The sequence below is a fragment of the Dipodomys ordii genome, unplaced genomic scaffold (assembly GCF_000151885.1).
Source record: "Dipodomys ordii isolate 6190 unplaced genomic scaffold, Dord_2.0 Scaffold3, whole genome shotgun sequence".
NCBI classification, from domain to species: Eukaryota; Metazoa; Chordata; class Mammalia; order Rodentia; family Heteromyidae; genus Dipodomys; species Dipodomys ordii.
This window is the reverse complement of record NW_012267219.1, coordinates 10,730,995-10,753,165: the sequence shown is the minus strand read 5'-3', so window position 1 is coordinate 10,753,165 and position 22,171 is coordinate 10,730,995. Positions and strand designations below refer to the sequence as shown.

Below are 22,171 nucleotides of genomic sequence, written 5' to 3'. Positions count from 1 at the left end.
CACACAAATCAATAGGCTGCATGAATACAAACAGAGATCTTTGACTGTGGAAAGGTACTACTAAACCTCCCACTACTCACACTCCAGGAATAAACCCAATGAGAACACCGTGTCTTTTGAAAATCTATACCAACTGAAAATAAAACTAAGGTTCTTTTCACTCACATTTATCTGCTGCATGGCTGTATTTACATGGCCTATGGGCTCAAATCTAAACCATAAGCATATCAATAAAAAACAGCAAATCACTGAGCATCTAATCAGAATCACCAAAATCTCTCATTAATACTAGTAGTTCACAATTAAGTGTCTCAGTACATCTGTGTTGTGGTTACGCTGCACTACTGAAGCAAATACATGACTTTTTACTAAAATGTTATAACTTCAAATTTGGGAACTCTAACAACACATTAACTGGGTTGCTATGTCTGTCAAATTGTAGTTTTTACAAGTTTACATACCATTCAGCAAAGTCACAAGCTAACTAGGTAAAAACAGCTAGAAAAGCAGAATATAGAAATATTAAATACCCATGTAATCACCTATTCTAATATCAAAATCAAGGGCTAGAGACACTTAATTAGTTATGTTTAATTCACTGAACGCAAGATTAGTCGATGCATATCCAAAAAATGCTATTGCAATGCTTTTTTAAAGGACAGTAAAAATGTTGTCATAGTAACATTATCTTTAGATATTGCTGAACACAAGACTTTCCCTGAGGTGTAAACATCAAATAACTTGAACAGCTTTACACATCAGCCCCATTAAACAGTTTATTACAACACTACATCTATTGTAATCAAAGTGGTGCTGTTTACAGACATTATCATATGAACATTTTTAACAACAAACAACTACTATAAAAACAAGCATATACTTGACTTTTTCCAATTGCTTGCACATTATAATGGCCAAATGTATATAACCAGTAATAAAGTTGCAAAAGCTATTAACTTTTTAAATCACACAGGTTTCCTTCAAATAAAACAGTTAAGCAACATAAAAAATAAAGTAGAGCTACTGGTTACCATTTATGCAGATTTGCTTTATTCAGATCTATTCCTGTTCAGTTTATCCATGAATCCTTACAGGTTCAGTTCAATCACAAGAAGCAAACTGCTGGACAAGCGTCACTTTTCTCCCATGAAGACTGTTTTGTCTTGGAAGGTGTTCCTCTTCCTTCAGCTGTAATGTGTTAAAATTTGTGATGTAGATTTTGCTATTCCCCATAATACACAGAAAAAAGCTGGCTTTACTATACATACACAAATCGTGCACCCACTTCACTGTTAATGTATTCTAACACAAAATAAGAATTAAATGAAACAGTAGCTGCCTGTGTGGTGGAGAAATGCTCCCAATTTATATGATGATTCAAAATGAGACATTTTGATTTCATTCTTAAAAGTTTGCCTTTGAAATTTAGTTAGGCTATCATAATGACATTCATTATTTTGCAGAATATATTTAAAAAAAGAAATTTAGTGACAAGCAGAAACATAAACTTGGCAGCTACTGTTTCTGTGATGATGGAGACAGCCATAAGTCATTTTCTAAATTATGCATACTGCAAAAATAAATTTTAAAATGCCCAGATGACTTTTAATGTAGATATTTTTCATTAACCTTAACTCAATTAACAATTAAATGTTGAACTGAACATAAAGTGCATTAAGATTTACAAATTAACTGTATTTATTTAACAGTATACAGAACTTCTGCAATTGTTATAGATCAAATGATGCTCTTCAAGTTACAGAAGTTATAAATAACTCAGTATGGACATGTAAATAAATGACATCAACATACAAATCTTTAGACATAATACAAATTTGAGACATTTACTTTACTTTTACTACTCCATCTATATCAAAATACTTAATGCAGTATAAAAACCCAAACCAAGCTAAATGGAAATCTACACGATGAGTTTTATTGAAAACTCACATAAACAAAAGGGGAAAAACACAAACAAACAATAAAGTTGGTAAACTAAAATCTTAAAAATACACATATACACAAACTTCAGGTAGAGGTTAATAAATGTTTAATTTGGATTAGAGGACTGAAATTCCAGATATTTAAAATATAAATTTGAAGAAAGCATTTTAATAGTAATTTCAGAGCTAATAATACTTTTTGCTCTTCAATTAAGAATAATTTTTTTGCTACAGCTACAAATTTCCTTTTATATCCTTTTTCCTTTAAGATAGGTGGGAAGTATTGTAGAGCATTAGTACCCATTGCCTAGGAATAATGGGAAAACCACATTTTAATCATGGTCTTTCTCTTGTAAAGAATTTTTATTTTGTGTGGTTTTTTTTTTTTGTCGATCATGGGGCTTGAACTCTAGGCCTGGGTGCTTTCCCTGAGCTCTTCGGCTCAAGGCTGGAACTCTACCATTTAAGCCACAGTGCCACTTCCGGTATTCTGGTGGTTAATTGGAGATAAGAGTCTCACAGACTTTCGTGCCCTGGCTGGCTTTGAAACCACGATCCTCAAATTTCTGCCTTCTTGAGTAGTAGGATCATAGGCATGAGCCACCTGAGCCTGGCTTGTAAACAGTTTCTATGTGCAACCATTCATTAAACATTTATGTTATGATTAATATTTAGTGGAGTTATTTAAGAGAAAAAAATTGAAATGTCACCTTTTCAACTATTATGTTTCTGTTACTTGGGATGTGCTTTTGTCTGGTTTTGGTGCTGGTGCAGAAGATGAATCCAGGACCTAATGCCATGGAAACCAAGCACACAAACCAAGCACCCTACCAATGATCTACACTTTATAAACATTACCTGCAATGCAGGTAAAACATTAGACAAAATCAAAGCACTGTATTCCAATATGAAAACAGGATTAGTAAGAAATTCACAAGTAGTATCTGCAAAAGAATGCTATTTTACTAAATTTTTTGTTTTGCTGAAAGGGATACACAAAGAGTAGGTTATTAAGAGGGAAAACTTGAAATTATACTACACAAAAAAATTCATGGTAGCTGGGCGCTGGTGGCTCATGCCTATAATCCTAGCTATACCGTTGGAAGCCAGCCTGGGCAGGAAAGTCTGTGAGACTCTTATCTCCAATAAACTACTCAGACAAAAGCCATAAGTGGCCCTGTGGCTCAAGTGATAGAGCGCTTGCCTTGAGCACAAAGAGGCTCAGAAATAGTGCCCAAGCCCCCAGGGCAGAGCAAAAAAGAAAGAAAAAAAAAGAGCACATAATGCAAATATTATTACTCAATAGAAAAATTTTGCTTTTTATATAGAAAACCCTGTTCATGAAGTTTCAATACATATCTACATGCAATTGATGCACTCTCCCATCTTTGGTTTGATTATATTTTATAAATAGGTCTTGACTATAAAATGATCTTAATTTTTACCATACAGGCTTAGGAGGGTTTTATTTCTACATCTGAACAATTTACAATTGATCCACTTGGAAATACAAATTTTACAAAGCAAACTCTGAAGGCAATACAACCCATTTCCAATCACTGAATTCCATAATAGTCTCAAATGTCTAAGCAGATATCTACACAAAGATATAAAAAGTTTAAAATGACAAATACATTCAGTGCTCGTTTTCAGAATAGCATTTGATCAAATCTGTAATGTCAAAGCCACATATATACTTGCTTGAGAAACCCGTAAAAACACTTGCTAAATTAAGATGACAAATGAAATCTATAGCTCTTAAAGACTTAAAATGATCACTAAAGCAAAATTTCAATATTCAGAAAAATGTGTGCATTTTGCAATATGTGATCAAACATTAAAAACTCAAATCTAAGGAATTTTGTTATCATTTGTCTTGAGTAAAAATGTAGATATATATTTAAATATGTATCTGATAGGGCTTTCATAGTTTTGTAATATATAGAATTAAAAGAATTTTTAGAGATGTACTGATTTTAACTCAATGGAAGAAAATGTTCTTTCAGATGTGAAATTTTCTCCTCTTCTTACAAGAATGGCAATGAAGTGGGCCAGAGAAATGTCTACATGTTAAATTCTTAAAATTAAAATTTTCTTCTAGAACATTATTATACAAAAATACTCATTTATTATTGATGCTTACAAAAAGTTACTTGTTACTTTACATTTCGTATTTTCATCTTTCTACCTCTGGACATCATATACTTACCTCATTTCAACTAAAACATTTAATTGCTCAATAAAACATTCACAATCCTTGCTCTAGGCAATTAAAAAAATAGAAATAAGCTCATTACAAAGAAAAACCAGCATTGCCCAAAAAAGCTTTACAAAAATGGCCATTTCAAAATAAGCTGTTCATTATTCAGAATTCACTGCCAGTTAAAACACTCTACTACTGGAGGGCAAATTCATAAATGTGGATAGCATAAATGGAACCCTTAATCCCTTATTGAGTAGGCTTTAAAAAAAGATATAAAAAAAACCGCTGAGTATTTGTTAGAACATTATTCAAAACAACCTAATTTACAACCTAAAACAATGGTAGTAAATTTCACACTGAGATGAAACTTAAGAGCAAGGTGACTCACATTGGCAATAAACTTTTTAAAAAAACAGGGACCATTAAGTCATTTATGAACAAAATTGTATTCTTAAACCACAGTGAGCAAAACACACTATACATCCGTTCAAGGGATCACCTCCAACCTTCTCTTGTCACTTTAAGAGACTTGTCAATCCCTCAAAAAATAAAACTGTACTGTGAGACCAATTTTGCAAATACTACTAAAATCAAGAAAAAAGAGAACTAAAGATACGAAAAAGCTAGAATATTCAGATAACGCAGAGTATATAAGAAAACAAAGCAACACAGGGTTGGGAATATTAAGCAAATCTCAGATGATCTAAAAGTGGCAAAATAATTTTTAAATCTTATTACAGCCAATTATTCTTCCAGGCAGTCAAGAAAATTTAATTTTCACAAAAAAACCCTCAATATAATACTAATTCCTAGGGATATGAACTATCTTAACATACAAGAACAAATTTTTTATTCTGTGGCTTTTTCTAAATTAACAGAACAGCTGAATAAGCAACACAAAACATCCCCTGTTTACTAATAACAAAGTCAGATCATGGTATTTATGATAATCATGTAGTCAAAGAAAAGTATAGTTATTAATCCAATTCCCCATACAATATTCATTAAAAAAATAAATACATAAAACCTCATAAATTAGGGCAAGAGAAAAAAACCTGAACAAAGAGCATTTAAGACAAGTAACTTGCTTTCATTACTCTTCAGTACACAAAAACTGAGGGTTTTTTTTTTGGTCAGTCATGGGGCTTGAACTCTGGGCTTGGGCACTGTCCCCGAGCTCTTCAGCTCAAAGCGAGAGCTCTACCACTTGAGCCACAGCACCACTTCCAGTTTTCTGGTAGTTAATTGGAGATAAGAGTCTCACGGACTCTCCTGCCTGGGCTGGCTTTGAACTGCGATCCTAAGATCTCAGCCTCCTGAGTAGCTAGGATTACAGGTGTGAGCCACCAGCACATGGGAAAAAACAGTTTTTAATAGACATCCAAACAAGTAGTACCACTTGTTCCAAGAGGGAAAGTAAAAGAAAATTAAACTCTGACAGTAAAATTATTTCTATAAGAAATAAACAATCTTAAATCACGTTTATTTTGCTCAGAGTGGTCTGAGAATAGAGGCCAAAATTACAGAATATAAAGCACAATGTATTTACATATCAAAATTTACAATCCTGAAATTTTTGCATTGGAATTGTCTTTTGGAGTTCAAATATTGAATACTTTTAGAAAAAACTAATACATTTTTAAAATGAGAATGTAATTAGCATCATCCAACATTTCAAATACAAAAAATTTAAATGGGACATTAACAGCTTATCAACATCAAGTTTCCAGTTAAGAAGTTGCCCTTTTACCCATTCATCATCACTTTAAAAATGTATTACATTATTAATTTGTATACAAACTTACTATTTATTAGCATTCACTACAGCTTTTAAGTCACCCTTATGCCACTTAAGATTTACATGAAAGCTCAAAAGGACTCATTTTTTAAAAAGGACTCATGCTTTAAAACTTCTAAAGAGGTCAACAACAGACCTCATGATGGTAATGAAATTTGCAATTTACTTTGTTTGTTTAAAGAAAGTTTTTTACTCGAATATATTCAATCCCAATCCCCATTCTCTTTTTCATGTCTACTTCCACAACAAACACTATTTCATATAGAGCAAAGGCACAATAATCCAGTGTAACAGAATTTTTTGCACTGGAAAGTCTTAGGGAAAACTTTGCGTAGATGAAGGCACATAACAATATTACAATTCAATTTTGATTAATGTACAAACAAAAACATGGAAATTTTGGTGTAGTACATTGGTGGTTAAGAAGAATAAAAACAATAGTTTGCATGTTAGGAGTTTAGTTAATGTCTGAGTGTAATGAAACTCAAGTCATTAGGTATTTAGGTGTACTCATTACTGGGTAAATTCCAAGCATTTAAAATTAACAATGGATTTTTCAGAAGGAATGTACTTAGTTGACTGGGCTAGTTTACTAAAACTAGTAAAAACAAAACAAAACAACTGTCATTAACTTTGGGTATAAGTTGATCTAGAAGACCCCTTATAAATACATGTGATTTTGGAGATCATGCCTTCAGTAAGAGGCTTGTTGATAATAAATTACAAAGTCTGAAAAATGTATATAACTTGTAAAACCAGTATCTTTCTATAAATGAAGTAACTAATAAACATTTCAAGTAATAAGTTGGCCACAATCTACCTTAAACAATTGATGGACATGAATCTTTTCATAAGACAGGATCAGCTGAATTCAATTTGGAGTTAAAAGGCTACATTCTTAAATGTTTAAATTTACATAATACCACATCAACTTTTATATTCAAATGCTAACAATAATTTCAGTTATCTTGGTTCTTAAAAATGGAAGATGTTTTGTCTCAGGAATGTTTTGAGAATCATTTAAATTTTGTAATAAAACACATGAACTCTTTCAACAGTTTTGATAAATATTCAGAATACTGAATGTATCAAGATGCTGTCTATCCCAAAAGCAAGTAAAAGTAGTAAAACAGGCTTTCTTCCTTTAAAATGGTCTTAAAATTGTAACTAGCATAATAAATATAGGTTCTGTAAAAACAGGACTTAGATACTTGTTTACTGAAGCTTTAAAAAAAAATTATCTGATTTGCTCTGTGTCTGGTTAAAGTTAAAGAAATTGCTATTCTGTCACAAAATTGCATATACTTACACTTGAAAGTCAACAGCATGTTACTCAAGACAAGAGTAATTATTATAATAGCATTTTCTAAAATATGGTTGGAGATTTATGTATGTTTGGAAATAGTACTGACTAAATTACTTAAGAAAATGGTTCCAGTCAAGCACCTGTGACTCTTGCTTACAATCCTAGCAATTCAGGGGTCTGAGACCCACATTCAAAGCCAGTAAAGTTCCAGAGACTCATCCTCAATTAACCAGCAAAAAGCCAAAAGTAAAGCTGTGGCAAGTGGTAAAGTGCCAGCCTTAAGCAAAAACAACCAAATAAGAGCAAGGCCTGGAGTTCAAGCCCTTGTATCAGCAAAATCAAAGAAACATATGTAATCCCTCCCATATACTTCTTAAAGCTCTTAAATTTTTTTCCATTATAATTTAAATACTAAGAATTTTACTATGACTGTTTCCTGTGACTTACTAAAAACATTAACATAGACTTTTACCTAGAGGGATTTGTTTTATGCCTAATTTAAATGAAATTTGATATCAATATAGAAAAAAACCTATTTACATAATCCCATCTTTGCATCACATACATAGCCTTACAATACTCCTCTCCATTGTTCACATGAATGCTGTTTACAAATACTAAAAAAAATTACATGTGATAATGAAGCATAAACAGACAACTCTTCCTATTTTATGAAAAATGTACATGAGAAATATTTTTTAAATACAGAAAAAAAGACAATGATTATGATTAATGAATGAAACATCAAGTTATTTTAAGGTATTTCTAACCTAGGATGTATAGCATAACACAATTTAAAAGAGAAAAGCCCTTCCAATGCTGAAAAAAACACCTTTTGTATTTACTATTACACTGTTTTTCTTTAGAAGTTTGAGACAAAATTAGTTTAATAGAAACTAAATTTCTAACACTCCAAGCACCTAATATTTATATCTGAAATAATTCCCTGCAGTTTGTATTTTAAAATTTTAAGTCACATGCAAATTATATTACAAGAATCCCAATTTTAAGTTATTTAAAAGTATACAATGAGTCCTCTTGAATATTTTTCTTCCTTTAAGACCATTAGCTCTCTGAAACCTGAAAGTGGTAACTCAGATAAAATTTCAAAATTTTTACCTGTGATGGCTTACCTGTCATTTGTTTCATGTAATTCCAGAAGATTAATTCAGAACAAGTTACTTGGACCACTTAAAAGTAGGTATGTACTGTATAAACAACAGCCTTAGAATTACTGTTAATAATATATATACACACTAAATTTAATAGGAACAAGGAATACTCACCTTCTAACGATGACGATACTCTCGCTCTCGGTCCCGTTCTCGGTCACGATCTCGGTCACGATCTCGGTGTCTCTCTCGTTCTCTGCTTCTCTCTCTATAATAATCATCATGGCGATCTCTACTACGGGATTTATGACGCCGACTCTTTTCTCGTGATCTACTATGGTCCCTTTCTCTTGATCGTTCACGTCTTCTAAAAGAAATTACTGGATTAATGCTTTCCCTAGTTGGATTGTTCTAAAAATACAGTTGCTCTACCCTTATTAGTTATTTCACCCAACCACAATCCATAATTAGTCACCCAACCACAATCCATAACTAGTAATGGAAAAACCTAGAAATAAAAATACTGTCAGTTTTAAATTGCATGCCATTCTGCCATAATGAAATCTTACATAATCTTGCTCCACCCTGTCTGATACAATTTTCTGATACAATATTCTTTTGTCAGAGTATCTATATTGTATAGACTACCTGCTCTTGCTCAATTAACAGCTGTCTCAGTTGTAAGACTAGCTACAGTGGTATTGCAGTGCTCATGTTCAAGTAACCCTTATTAATTTTATTTCACTTTTTGTGCTAATTCTGGGGCTTAAACTCAGGGACTAGGTGCTGTCCCTTAGCTTTCTGCTAAAGGCTGGTGCACTTGAGCCTCAGCCTCATTTCCAGCTTTTATACTAATTAACTTAAGATCAGAGTTTCATTGACTTTAGCCTCCTAAGTAGCTAGGATTATATGAGCCAGTGGTATCTGGCAAATACCTGACATTTCATTTAGAGATTACAAACAAGTAGAAAGTCAAAATCATATTTTAAATCCCATAGTTTTTCATTCTTTTTGTTCACCAGTCATTATTTTTCTAATAGATATGAGACTGGAAAGTATTACCTTGATCCAGATCCATATGACTTGGATTCAATTCCATGAAGGCAATCTTGCAAAGAGCTGATAAGAACTTTGCAACGATCATCAGCAGATACTTTGGATTGTTTAATTAAAGAAATTGCTGTTACCAATGTCTCAATAGCACTCCCATAGTCACCTATAGAGGATAAGGTAAAGCAATTATTATATCCAATAAATTTTCTTTTCAAAAAGACCACCAAACAAATTGGAGATAAGAGTAATACAGCATTCTATCACTTATTTAACTAAATAGCTTACTTTAAAATAAGATAATGCCTTTTAGTGTTTCGAAATTTACCCAAGTTTTCCATGTTCAAAAAGCCTATACACTTTGGAAACTATTGAGAATAAAATGAGCTGCCTTAGGTCCCTGAATCATTAAATGCCAAAGTTACTATTTAAATTTAAACCTAATAATAGCAAAATTGGTGGTCTTTCCATTCCATTATAATACAGTTTCCTTCAATTTTTAAAACAAATGACAGATATTGATTTGGGAATATAAATGTTACAAATAAATCACTCATCTTTAAGACTACACTTAAGCTCTTGGGTCATCTTAATATAAATAAGAATACTGAAGATATATACAAACCAGCACTGGCATCAGAAACAGCTCTTGAAATAGCACTGCTTGAGATTGCCCTATTTCTATTCATGATTTCTTCAAACTCAGCTTCACTCAATGGTGTTCTTGCAGTATCCATTTCCCTACAAAAGAAAAATAATCTTTAAATTGTTAATCACCATATTTTCTATAAGTGACTATAATAAAGCAATAATGTACTAGCAGTATAGCATGAGTGTTAACTGAGACTAGAATTTTGTGACAAATGCTTGACAGTATAGTTTTCTAGACTGGCATACACTTTCCCCACAAAGAACAAGATCAAGAAAAATTCTCTTCTATTTTAGCAGACATAAAGTAGTAGCTAAAAACCCTATCTGGAGAGCAGAAGTGATATTTACATTCTCTACAACAGCCAGATTTTTTAGTCACTGTTCATATCTTTTACTGATCAAGTAGTTTCATTGCTGACATACCTTCCAGGGGGCCCATAATCACCCCTGTCATATGGTGGAGGTCGACCATATGGATCTGTTGGCGGTGGACCTCGGCTATCTGATGTAGGCATGCCACTATTAGTTGGTGGAGGAAAAAATGCCGGATTCACATGTGGAGCTGGTGGTGGGGCACCTGGAGGTGGTCCCGGAAGATGCGGAGGGGGAGCAAGTGTAAGGGGTGGCCCAAGTGGACCAGGGGGGCGAGGTGGGAAAGGACCAGGAGGTGGAGGTGGTCCCTGCTGTGGAGGTGGAGGACCAGGAGGAGGGCCGTAGCCTGGAACTGGAGGTGGAGGCCCAGGAGGAAGTGGACCCAGCGGAGGCTGCCCGAAAGGTTGTCCAGGAAAAAGAACTGGTGGTGGAGGGCGATCTCCTCGATTAGGAGGCCCAGCTAGAGGAGGCGGCAGAACCTGACCAGGAGGTGGAGGACCTGGAGGGCCAGGAGGGCCTGGTGGACCTAAGGGTGGCCGTGGTGGAGTTTGTCCAGCTACGAAGAGAAAGGAGAGGGAAGGGAGAGAAGGGGAGAAAAGAGAGAAAAGCACTTTAATAAGGTTATTTTAACTTTTATAGGCCAAGAACATACTTTTAAAGCGTAACTTATAGACCAAGATTCTTTTCTTTTAAGCTATTCTAACAACTACAAAAGGGAAGAATATTATTAAATTTAACTAGTTCACACTTTATACTTAAAAATTACTGAAACAAAAACTTCAATAAAAATATTATAATGCTTATATTTTCCATCTTTCAGCATATACACATTTCTTACAGTGAAATCACCCACCTTATAGTCTACTCTGATGCCAAGCTAGGAAGCGAAACAAGGGGAAATGGTCTTGAAAGGATTTTTTAAGAAGAAAATAAGACGAATATAAGTATTCTATATATAAGTCAAGCAAGTTTGGAGAAAAATAAAGACCTTTTAGGCCAAAAATGGGTATTTCCTCTATGCTGTGCCCCATATGCCATGGAATCCTAGTTTCCAGGAACAAAGGCCGAGTTCCTTTAACAAGATGCTTGATCAAATTTCCTGGATTCCAAAAATAGCATAACAAGGAGAGTAAGTCACATTAATAATGCATTACTTGGAAAAAAAAAAAAGAGAGAAAAGGAAAAGAGAAATTAGGTAGACACGTTTTACCCATGGTAATTTAATAAAAGTTTTACCTGGAAAAGGTGGGGGTGGCCCTCCTGGTCCTGCTGGCCCAGGAAATCTGTCCCCACCAGGAACAGCCCCTGGAAAACGGCCCCGTCCTCTACCACCTTGTGGAAATGCTGCACGTGAACTGCCTCCTGGAGGACCAGCTTTACCTTCCCCAGACATTTGTCCTGATTGTGTAGCTGCAAACATCCAAATACTCATAAATAGCACTTATTAAAACAGTTTGCTGAAATGTAACCACTGCTACCAGAAACAATACAATTTCAACATTTATTTATACTATCATAGTAACCTGCAGATACTTAAGACCTGTGCAAACTACTTGAAAAGCTTTGGTTAGGGAAAATGTACATCTATTTAAACCTTCTTTTGATGTATTGAAGTATCCAGATTTTAATGTATTTCCACTGAGTAAGTTACTTCCAAAATACTAATATTCTACAGCAGCCAAGACCAAAATTAAAATTAATTTCAGTAGCATAGATCATTTAAATATAGTCTTTTAATTAAGTCTTAAGTACTCAAACATTAAAAGACAACTACTTGAATTTCAGTTAATTACATGCTTTAATTTTAACCCTTGGAATGTCAAAACTTGTGTGTAAGGACAAATCTTTTCTACATTCACTTTACCAAGTATTGAAAGGTCTTGGTGCCAAGAATAAAAGCCAATGAACAGTTTTCTGGTTATCAATGGCATCTCCCCCACGATAACACATATCCACAAAGTTTCCTTTTAATCTAAGGATTAGAATGTAGTGTGCTTCTTTCTCTATGATGGAAATGATAGAACAGGAATGGCAGTACTATAGAACTTGAACACTGCAGAATACACAGCATTAGGATGTGACATCTAAACAAATACGGAAGGAGGTTTCCAGCCTAGTTATAACCAGAAATTAAATCAAATTCATCCAGTGAACTAGATAATAAAGACAATTTCCTTAGTATAATACTTTACAAATGGTATTAACACACTGGTTGAAATACACATCTTTTTAAAAAGGTCCTTGAGGGATTGCTTACTTTTCCTGGACTGCATTTCAAATTGACTCAGGAACTGTTTATTGCATGGAGTTACAACAGGATTCTGACCATGAAGTTCTCTTTTAGGTAACAGATCCATTAACTTTTTTGAAGATGCTTCAGACCCAACACCAACAAGGGCAAATCTAAAAGGGTTTTAAGGGGTGGAGGAAGAAAGTGAGGAGGGATTAATAGTTTTAGTTTTTTTAAAAAACTCAATAAAACCTGCATTTACTTTTATCTTAAAAAAAAAAAACCGCTAAGAATACTGCATAAAACTATACAAAAGTTTATGCTTTCAGGTCTATATTTATAACATGTAAACCATTACCAATCAATCCAATCAATTTCAGAAGATTTTCATCATCCCAAAAAAGGAACTCTATACACTACATATTTGTCACACTACCACACTCCTGTCACACTGCCATTACTTCCTATCCTTATATCCCAGGAAACCACATATCCATTTACTGCTCTATATACCTGTCTATTCTGGAATTTTACATAATATGCAGTCCATAACCAACTCTTTCACTTAAAAAATATTTTCAAAGTCCATCCATGTTGCAATAGGTATCATATGTATCACTTTACTTTTATGACTAATATTCAATTATAGACATATGGCATTAAAACATTTATCAATTCATGGGACTTATAAAAATCATAGATTTGGCTCCTTTCAACTCCATTAGCCACCAGGGACATATAAATAAAAACCATGAGAAGATACCTTTGTACACTCACCATAATTAAGAGGATGTAATTAAGAGGATGTAATTAAGAGGATAATAAGTGCTGGTGAGTAACATGGAGGAACTAGAACTCTTATGTATTGATAATGGCATGTAAAATGGTGTAGTCACCTTGGTAAAGAATCTGGCAACTCCTAAAATGTTGGATACTATGTAATCCAGCAAATTCACTCCTAAGTATATACAAGGCAGAATTAAAAGTACACATTAACACAAAACCAGAACACAAATACTCTTAAGAACTTATTTTTTCATGCTAGTCTTAGGGCTTGAACTCAAGGCCTGAACACTGTCCTTGAGCTTTTCTGCTTGGAGCTAGTGCTCTACCACTTGAACCACAACTTCACTTCCAGCTTTTTTTGGTATTTAACTAGCGATAAGATTGTCACAAATTTTCCTGCTTGAGCTGGCTTCAAACCATGATCCTCAGATCTCAGCCTCTCAAGTAGCTACATTGATAGGTGTGAGCCACTGGTGCCTAGCAAGAACTTGTTCATTAATAGTCAAAAGTAGAAACTGCCAGGCACTTATGGCTTTCCAATTAACTGCCCCCCAAAAGCCAGAGAAGTAGAGCTGTGGTAGGTGGTACAGTGCTAGCTTTGAGCAAAACAGTTCAGGGAGAATGCCCAGACCCTGAGTACAAGCTCCAGGATAGGCACAAGAAAAAAGGAAAAAAAGAAGAAACCACTCAAATGTTTATAAGCTAATAATGAAGTTTCTTTTACAATTCTGTATTCATATAAGAGGCTATTATTCAACTATATAAAAAAATGCTAATGCCTACCACAACACAGTTAAGCCTTGCGAATGTTTAGCAAAGTGAAAAGAGCCTAACACACAGCACTACATCTTACATGGTTTCATTTACATGAAAAATACATAGTAAGCAAACAGAGAGTTTGTAAGTGGTTGGGTTCAAGAGATGATGAAATATCCTGAAACTAGACAGTTAAGATTGCTGCTCAATTTTTATGCTAAAAAAAAAAATCACTGAATTACAAACTTTAAGTAGATCAATTTCCTAATATATGAATTATATCTCAATAAAGGATTTAAAACTGAATGATTACCAATTTATATAACTATTAAGGAATTCTACATTATTGGGGAGGGGACTTTTAGAATCTCAAAACCCTTTTCTATTTTCAACATAAGTCTTTACTAAATCCTATCAACACATTCTATTTGATCAAAGTAAGAATTATCTTGGGGAGGGTAACTTTTAGAAACCATTCAATTGGAACTGGCAGTATAGATCGATAGTACAGTATATCCTTAGTTATCTCCGGGATTTGTGTATGATCCCCAGCACACACAAAAACAAAACACAAAAAAATGCAAAAAATCTTAATGCATGTAACAATTATTCATTAGGCATCATGTCCTATTATACTAGGTACTATAATAGGGTTGTAGTAGAACCAACAGCAAACAAAACCTCTGCTCTTGTGGTACTTACAATCTAGTGGGAGATGAAGACAACGAACAAGCAAACAAAAACTAAACTATAAAAATCAGTATTCTTTATTATTCTGTATCTACTATTTCATCCTTTTGGGGCATAGTGCTGGAGTTTGAACTCAGGGGCTCTATCATGCGAACTACTTACTCTCAAGCTCTTTATGCTTTAATTAGATCTCAAGGTTTTGCATACAGGATCAGCTTTGACCCACAATCTTCCTGCATACACTTTCCCATAGCCTGATCCTAACTGTGCTATATTATATCTAGCCTGTTGGTTTAGATTTTTGCCTGGGCAGGAATCTAACTGTGATCTTCTTGATCTCTACCCCCCCAAGTAGAGGGGATCATAGGTGTGTGCTACTACATTCAGCTAGTAATTTTTTCTTTAAAAAATTTAAAAAAGTTTCTGCTGAAATAGGCAAATGTAGAAACAACTATAATTTTCAAAATTATGAAAGATTAAGATATACTTTAGGAAAACAGAAGTATATTCAGTAAAATACGATCACTGACAGATGTTCAGATTATGCCAGTTCATTTTCTTAATTTTGGGCATCTGTATTTTATTATTATTCTCAGAATGATTGCATTTGTACGGCTTAGTAATTAAGAAAATAAAGCAAAACATCCAGGGTACTTACATTATTTTCTAGTTGCCCATCATCCCCAATCTGTTAATCACAGGGAAAATATTCACAACACTGTCATTTCAATCACAATTGGAGAAAATACAGGAAAATTATAAAGGTAGCCTAGTCAACCCATACCTACATACTGGCCTTAGTTGATAAATAACAAGGTAAACAAGTGGAAGAACGAACCAGTTATATGTGCTATTCATGTGAAGTTAGTATGAACCTTATAAGAAATAGCTACTAACTTGGAAAACATGAAACAAAACTCTTACCCCTTTGACTGGCCATTTGCTCGATTTTCAAAAAATTTTATCTCCAAGATATCATTTACTCCCAAAGAATGAACTGCTTCCGTTAAGTCTTCATCGGTTGTCCACTGTAAGATATTTTCCCCTTATTAACCATTAAAACATATCCAGGATTTCCTTTTTGTTTTTAAAAATAAATGAGAAAATGCTCAGTGTGAATCTAAGAATGGTTTTTGTCAGCCTCAGTTTTTTTCCTTCATTTTTTAAAGCACTAAAGCACTTGAGAACTTCATTCTCAGTTTTTTGTTTGCGTTTTTGTGCTGGTCTTAAGGCTTGAACTCGGGACCCGGGCAAAGTCCCTGAGCCTGTTTGCTCAAAGCTAGTGCTCTACCACTTGAGCCACAATTTCCACATCTGGCTTTTTTTTGGGCAGTTAATTGGAAGTCAGAGTCTCACACTTTCCTGCCCCAGCTGGCTTTTAACTGTGATCCTTAGGTCTCAGCCTCTTGAGTAGCTGGGATTACAGGTGTGAGCCACTGGTAAGTTTTGAAAATTATAAAATTCATACCCATGAAGGTAAGATAGTTGTTGTTGTCTGTTTTTTTTTTTTTATTTCCAACAGTTTCTCATTTCTTCCAGCTTTAAATGCTACAATTTTAAATTTTCAAACTGATCTCACATTTCTTCCTTTAAGGAAAAATATTTTGCAAAATAAGTTTTGCCTTATGTTTGAATATAAAATGGAGAGAAAAAAAGCCCTCATATATAGGGCACAACTACTATATAAGTTATATCAACTATTTTAACTGTTGTTTAAGTCCTAATACATCCTAATTTTACATATAATACAGTAGAGGAATAAACAGCTTGCCCAAAGTGACAAGATGGAGTTAATATTCAAAATCTGGCTTAGTAATTACACTCATAACTATACTGTTATTATTCCCTATATTAAAAAGACTGCTCAGATTGAGTGACTGAAGATGGATTACTTATAGCAATTGATCTTTGAATGTTAATAAGAAAAGTAGAAGAGCCCCAAGTTTTAGTTTGATTTTTTAAATATGTAACTTAAAACTGTCAAGTATATGTGATATACTACAGGACTGTCATATTTCAGGTTTAAGGTTGATGTAAAACTAATATAGTAGACATGCAGTTAATGACAATTCTCAGCTAACCCGTCTCAAGAACATCCCAAATTAAAATACTAAATACATACAGCAGTTTCTGTACATTCAATTTCAAATTTAAAACAGAAATGAAATCTTGAATATGAACTAGAAAATGAGCAGTATTTTAAACCAGGAGTTTCCTTTTACACATTTGAATTCTAGTTTGAGACTCCATGAAAACATTTTCTTGGTAAAATTGAAACTCTTGCGAGTGAGAAAGAAGTAATGTAAAAACTATTATTAAAGATAATATAAAACATTAAAAATTCAAAACTAGAAAGGGAATTAATGGCCTCTTTAAAAGCATTCATTTTTACCTTTCTCTATGCATAAGCTAACAACAAAACCATTGTAACTGCAAATTTTAAGTTCAGAACAGTAAACAAAAACGCTAATTACTGAAGAAGTTAAAAATCAATTGCCAATGATTTAATTCACGTTAACTTACCCATGTTAGATTTCCAATATATAACGCAATTCTCTTTCCGGTATAAGTATAGACGACATTTGGAGCTGCTCCTTTGCCCACATCATCACCAACTGTTGGTGGGAGGGTATCCATGTAATCACGATCTTCTGGGGCATCTCCATTATTTGCCGATGGAGAGATGACATCATCATACAAATCTATCTGATCATGCCCACCGTATTCTGCTTCCTAAGATACAGAAACAGTACTCTAAATTACAAAAGTCAGAATATAACTGAACAGACTTGAATACAAATACATTCAAAATTTTACTTTAAAAATCTGATGGAAGAAATGAAAAAGGCCCGAAGATCTCCTTGTAAGTCTTTCTTCACTTTATACAACATATACGTATTCTCAAATGGGAACTTAAAAACTTTCCTTGGATGCAAATATTTTTTAGTAAAAGTAGTACTATATGAATGCAATTATGTAAGTTTTAAAAGAGTATATTTTTTAAGACTGTCACAAATGGGTGCTAGTGGCTAGCACCTGTTACCCTAGCTACTCAGGAAGATGAGCTCTGATATTCATGGTTCAGCCCAGGCAGAAAATTCAGACACTTATCTCCAACTATTGAACAAAAAAAGCCAGAAGTGGAAGTGTGGCTCAAATGGTAGACAGCTTTAAGAGAAAAAGCCAAGAGGGAACATGAGGCCCTGAGGCTCAAGGTCCAGTATCTGCGCACATACACACATGAGACAAAAACAGAGCCGTTACAAGTCCTTAATGACCACAGAAAAACAGAATTATTATTTTCTGTGGCATTCAGATCTTATTTGTCAACCCTGAGAAAGCTACTAGCTTAGAAATAGTAAGCCGAGCCACAGGAAAGAAAGGAAGAAATGTGGGTATGGATATGATACACAATGTCATAATATTTAGGGAAAGAGCAACAATACAGCAAGTATAGATTAAACTATGCAAATTACTATCTTGCAATAATTTTATTATGCTCAGGGAACAAAGTGCTAATGCTTACCTGACATCTCACATATCTAACCAAGTAAATTAGCAAGCAAAGAGATTTAAAAAATATGGATCAGTTAAATGTTGCCACTGTCACCAGCAGTCTGAAAGCCTTGCTAGTGGATGTCACTTACATGCCTTAATAACAATAAGGAAGAAAAATCCAAGTGAAGGTTTCAATTTGTAAATAAGCACAAAAGAAATGCAATGAAGGTATCAACATAATACTCAATATCACTCAATTGTCTTTGGTAACAAATGCTCAGCCACAAGCTTTACTAAGCCTGTAGCAGAGGAAAGCTCCATTTTTATCTGCTTCCCTTTCCAAGCTTAAGCACTTAAATCAGTGTGAACTACTTTATCCTTATGAGAACTCACATGCTCTCCATATGTAACTCTGTCATCAATAAATGGCATAAGAGCTAATAGTTTTTTAGGATGACCTTTCCTAGAGAAAGCATTTGTTATATGATGGTAAATCTGTGTTCCCAAAGAGCCCAAACGAGAAGTTTTTAAAAGAAAAAAAATCTAAATGGGGAAATATCATTTATACATGTAGCCAAAGAAACTTTTAATATCATCTTATGGTTATTTTGTGAATATCAAATGATCTACTTATTAATCACATTAACAGAATCTTTACATATCAATTTTATTACAAGGCAGAATGTCTCTAATTAAGGAATTCATGTCTCCAATTAATGTCATTAAGGAACCCAATGTATCAAGGTTAAGTTAAACAAAACTATCTTTAGCAACAGGTAAAAACTAAGATTCCAAGCCACTGAGTGCCATCAATTCTATTTTGTTGTATAATACCAAAATAATCTCCAAGAAACAAGTTACAAAGTATGGTACTCAAATTGCAGTGACAGTAAGTTAGAAAAAAGGACAGTAAATTTGGTTAGAAGTTTCAGTTTAGCTGAAGCGTCAAGTGATGCAATTCCAACTCCATACTCTTAAGGTACAAGAGTAAGGGGTTGGGACACTTCAGTCTGTCTTGCAATGTGGGTCTGTACATAAGGTAGAATTATTGCTATTCAACAGGTTATGTGTTTGCATTTTCCTCAACAGAAATTAGAGTAAAAAAGAACACATGGGTTAGAGTTAGGAATGTGGCAGAGTGCTTGAGTGCTTGGTTCACATGCACGAAGCTCTGGGCTCGATCCCATATACAAAAGAAAAGGCTGGAAGTGGTGTTGTGGCTCAAGTGATTCGTAGAATGATAGCCTTGAGCAAAAACAGCTAAAGGACAGTGCCCAGGCCCAGAGTTCAAGACCCATGACTGGCAAAAAAAAAAGAAAAAAGAAAAGAAAGTTCACATGGGTTAAATAATAAGACTAAAAGTAAGTACTTAAATTCATACTTTCACTTAACACAGAAAGGTTGATATATTTATTAGTTTTAAATGTATAAAAATATTTATATAAGGGTTGGGAAGGTAGCTCAGTGGTAGAGCGCTTGCCTTGCATGCATGAGGCCCCGGGTTTGATTCCTCAGCAATACATAAGCAGAAAAAGACAGAAGTGGCACTGTGGCTAAAGTGGTAGAGTGCTAGCCTTGAGCTGAAGAGCTGAGGGACAGCACACATGACCAGAGTTCAGGCCCCACGACTGGCAAAAAAAAAATTATGTAAGTAGCATTAATTGCAGCTACACTGACCTGGTGCATTACCATCACTATATTATTTTTTTGCTGGTCTTGGGGCTTGAACTTAGAACCTTAGTGCTGTCCTTGGGCTTCTTTTCAAGGACAGCACTAATGCCCTCTATCTACCATTTGAGCCACAGCTCTACTTCTGGCTTTTCTAGTAGGATATGTTTTTTGTTTTTTTTCCAGGGCTGAGAACCGAACCCAGGGCCTTACGTGCGCCAGGCGGGCGCCCTTCCACTGGGCTAAACCCCCAGCCCCTCTAGTAGGATATTGGAGATATGAATCCCACAAACTTTCCCTACCTGGGTTACCTTCAAACTTCAATTCTCAGATCTCAGCCTCTTGAGTAGATAGGATTACAGGCATGAGTCACCAGCACACCAGCTACAATCTATTTTTTTGTTGTTACTTCTTGTCGGTCCAGCAGCTTGAACTCAGGGCCTGGGCACTGTCCCAGACTCTTTTGTTCAAGGATAGCACTCTATCACTTTGAGCCACAGCACCACTTCTATACAATCACTATTTTTGCTAAGTTCACAAATACTTAAGTTGGCACCAAACCATTTTCCACATCAATATGATCCTACCAACACTTAAATTAGCCATTTTTTTCCCTCGCAGTTAAACTGCCATACTGCTTAAAGTGTGATGCTAAATGAGATCTTGGAACTGTTCCCAAGGCCACAGCCTATATGTATTCGTAGCTCCACTTGAACTTGGGACTTGTTAGAAAGACATTGATGAAATCTGCCACCCTTAAATTGTAACTCAAATGAATACTCTTTCCTTCCCATACCTATCTTCCATATTTCAAATATAAAGAACACATTCAACTTTGTTCCTACTTTAATCAAATGAGAAATGTGGATATTCTGAAATTATGCAAGATGTCTACTATAGTTCACATACAAAGAAATTAAGTGGGGGAGGAGGGTAATGTGGCTAGCTGCTCAAGAGGCTGTAATCAGGAGGATCATGGTTCAAGGCCAGGCAGGGCATAAAGTTCAAAAGACCCCTTTCTCAACTAAGAGCTGGGCATAACCAGGTATAGTAGTGGTACCTGTCATTCCAGCTACAAGAAATGTAAAATAGAACTGCAGACATGGCCTAGGCAAAAAATAATATCCAACCCCAAAATAACCAGTGCCAAAAAGGGCTGATGGCATGGCTCAGTGGTAGAGAACCTACCTGACAAGTGGGAAATCATGAGTTCAAATGTAGTACAAAGAAAAAAAAGCGAGTTCTGAAATAGAGACTTCTACTTTGTGAAAGAGAAAGTGTCAGATTCTATTACCTGTTAAAGATCTTTTCAAATATTTTCATATCTCCTAATTATTTTACATACCAAATGTTGCCTGGATTAACTGATTTTTCATAGGGGCTAGCTAGTTAATAAAGCTGTACATCCAACTTTCAGTAATAGCTCTTAGGTTTTTTGGACATTTATTTTTCATTCCCGATAATGCCTGTAATCCTAAGGAAGCTAAGAGAGGCTGAGATCTGAGGATCGTGGTTCAAAGCCAGCCCAGGCAAGAAAGCCAGAGAGCCTCTTAACTCCAATAAACCACCAGAAAACTGAAGTGGTGCTGTGGCTCAAGTGATAAGAGGGCCTGCTAGCCTTGAGCTGAAGAGCTGAGGTCTAGTGCCCAGGCCCAGAGTTCAAGCCCCACGACCAACAGCAACAAAAAAAGTATGCACTGGAGGCACGGCTCAAAGAGTACCTGGCTGACAAGTTTGAGTCTGAGCTCAACCCACAGTATGGTGGCTCCCTCTCTCCCCTCAACATATTATATTATACTATATTATACATATATACATATACTCAGCCCAATGTGGTTGTACACACCTGCAATCTCAGTATTTAGGTGGCTCAAACAGGAAGGGCTCCAGTTCAAGTTCAAAGCAAGACCTATCTCAAGGAAACCAAGGTGGGTGAAGAGTCCTCAAGATTTAACACAAGACTGTTTTGTACATGAAATATGAATGAATGCCTGCTGCCAAGAGAAAGAACTTGCAAATAAGATGGAAAGTAAAATGACCAATATCTTAAGAACAATGTTTCTAAATTTTCATTAGCACCATCTCCCTCCCTCCAAGTTGTTAGGTAT

At 34.8% G+C, this 22,171-nt stretch overlaps 1 protein-coding gene across 1 annotated transcript; it reads right to left on the bottom strand.

Moving 5' to 3' along the window:
* Positions 1–571: 571 nt before the first annotated feature.
* Cpsf6 (cleavage and polyadenylation specific factor 6, 68kDa) lies at positions 572–20,087 on the bottom strand. The gene is made up of 11 exons (XM_013018619.1): positions 20,073–20,087; positions 17,421–17,630; positions 15,822–15,925; positions 12,693–12,838; positions 11,672–11,845; positions 11,424–11,534; positions 10,487–10,991; positions 10,038–10,153; positions 9,425–9,578; positions 8,537–8,729; positions 572–1,188 (listed from the first exon to the last, which is right to left on the bottom strand). Exons 1-10 carry the CDS (start codon positions 20,085–20,087, stop codon positions 8,540–8,542), a joined length of 1,725 nt encoding a protein of 574 aa, XP_012874073.1. The 3' UTR covers positions 572–1,188; positions 8,537–8,539.
* Between the last annotated feature and the right edge of the window lie 2,084 nt (positions 20,088–22,171).

Bases quoted from the DNA above. Each gene is read 5' to 3' on its own strand.
- Cpsf6 (XM_013018619.1), bottom strand. The intron at 15,926-17,420 runs GTAAGTTAACGT...AATATCTTACAG, and splicing joins ATATTGGAAATCTAACATGG to TGGACAACCGATGAAGACTT. The intron at 8,730-9,424 runs GTAATACTTTCC...AATTTCTTTTAG, and splicing joins TCATATGGATCTGGATCAAG to AAGACGTGAACGATCAAGAG.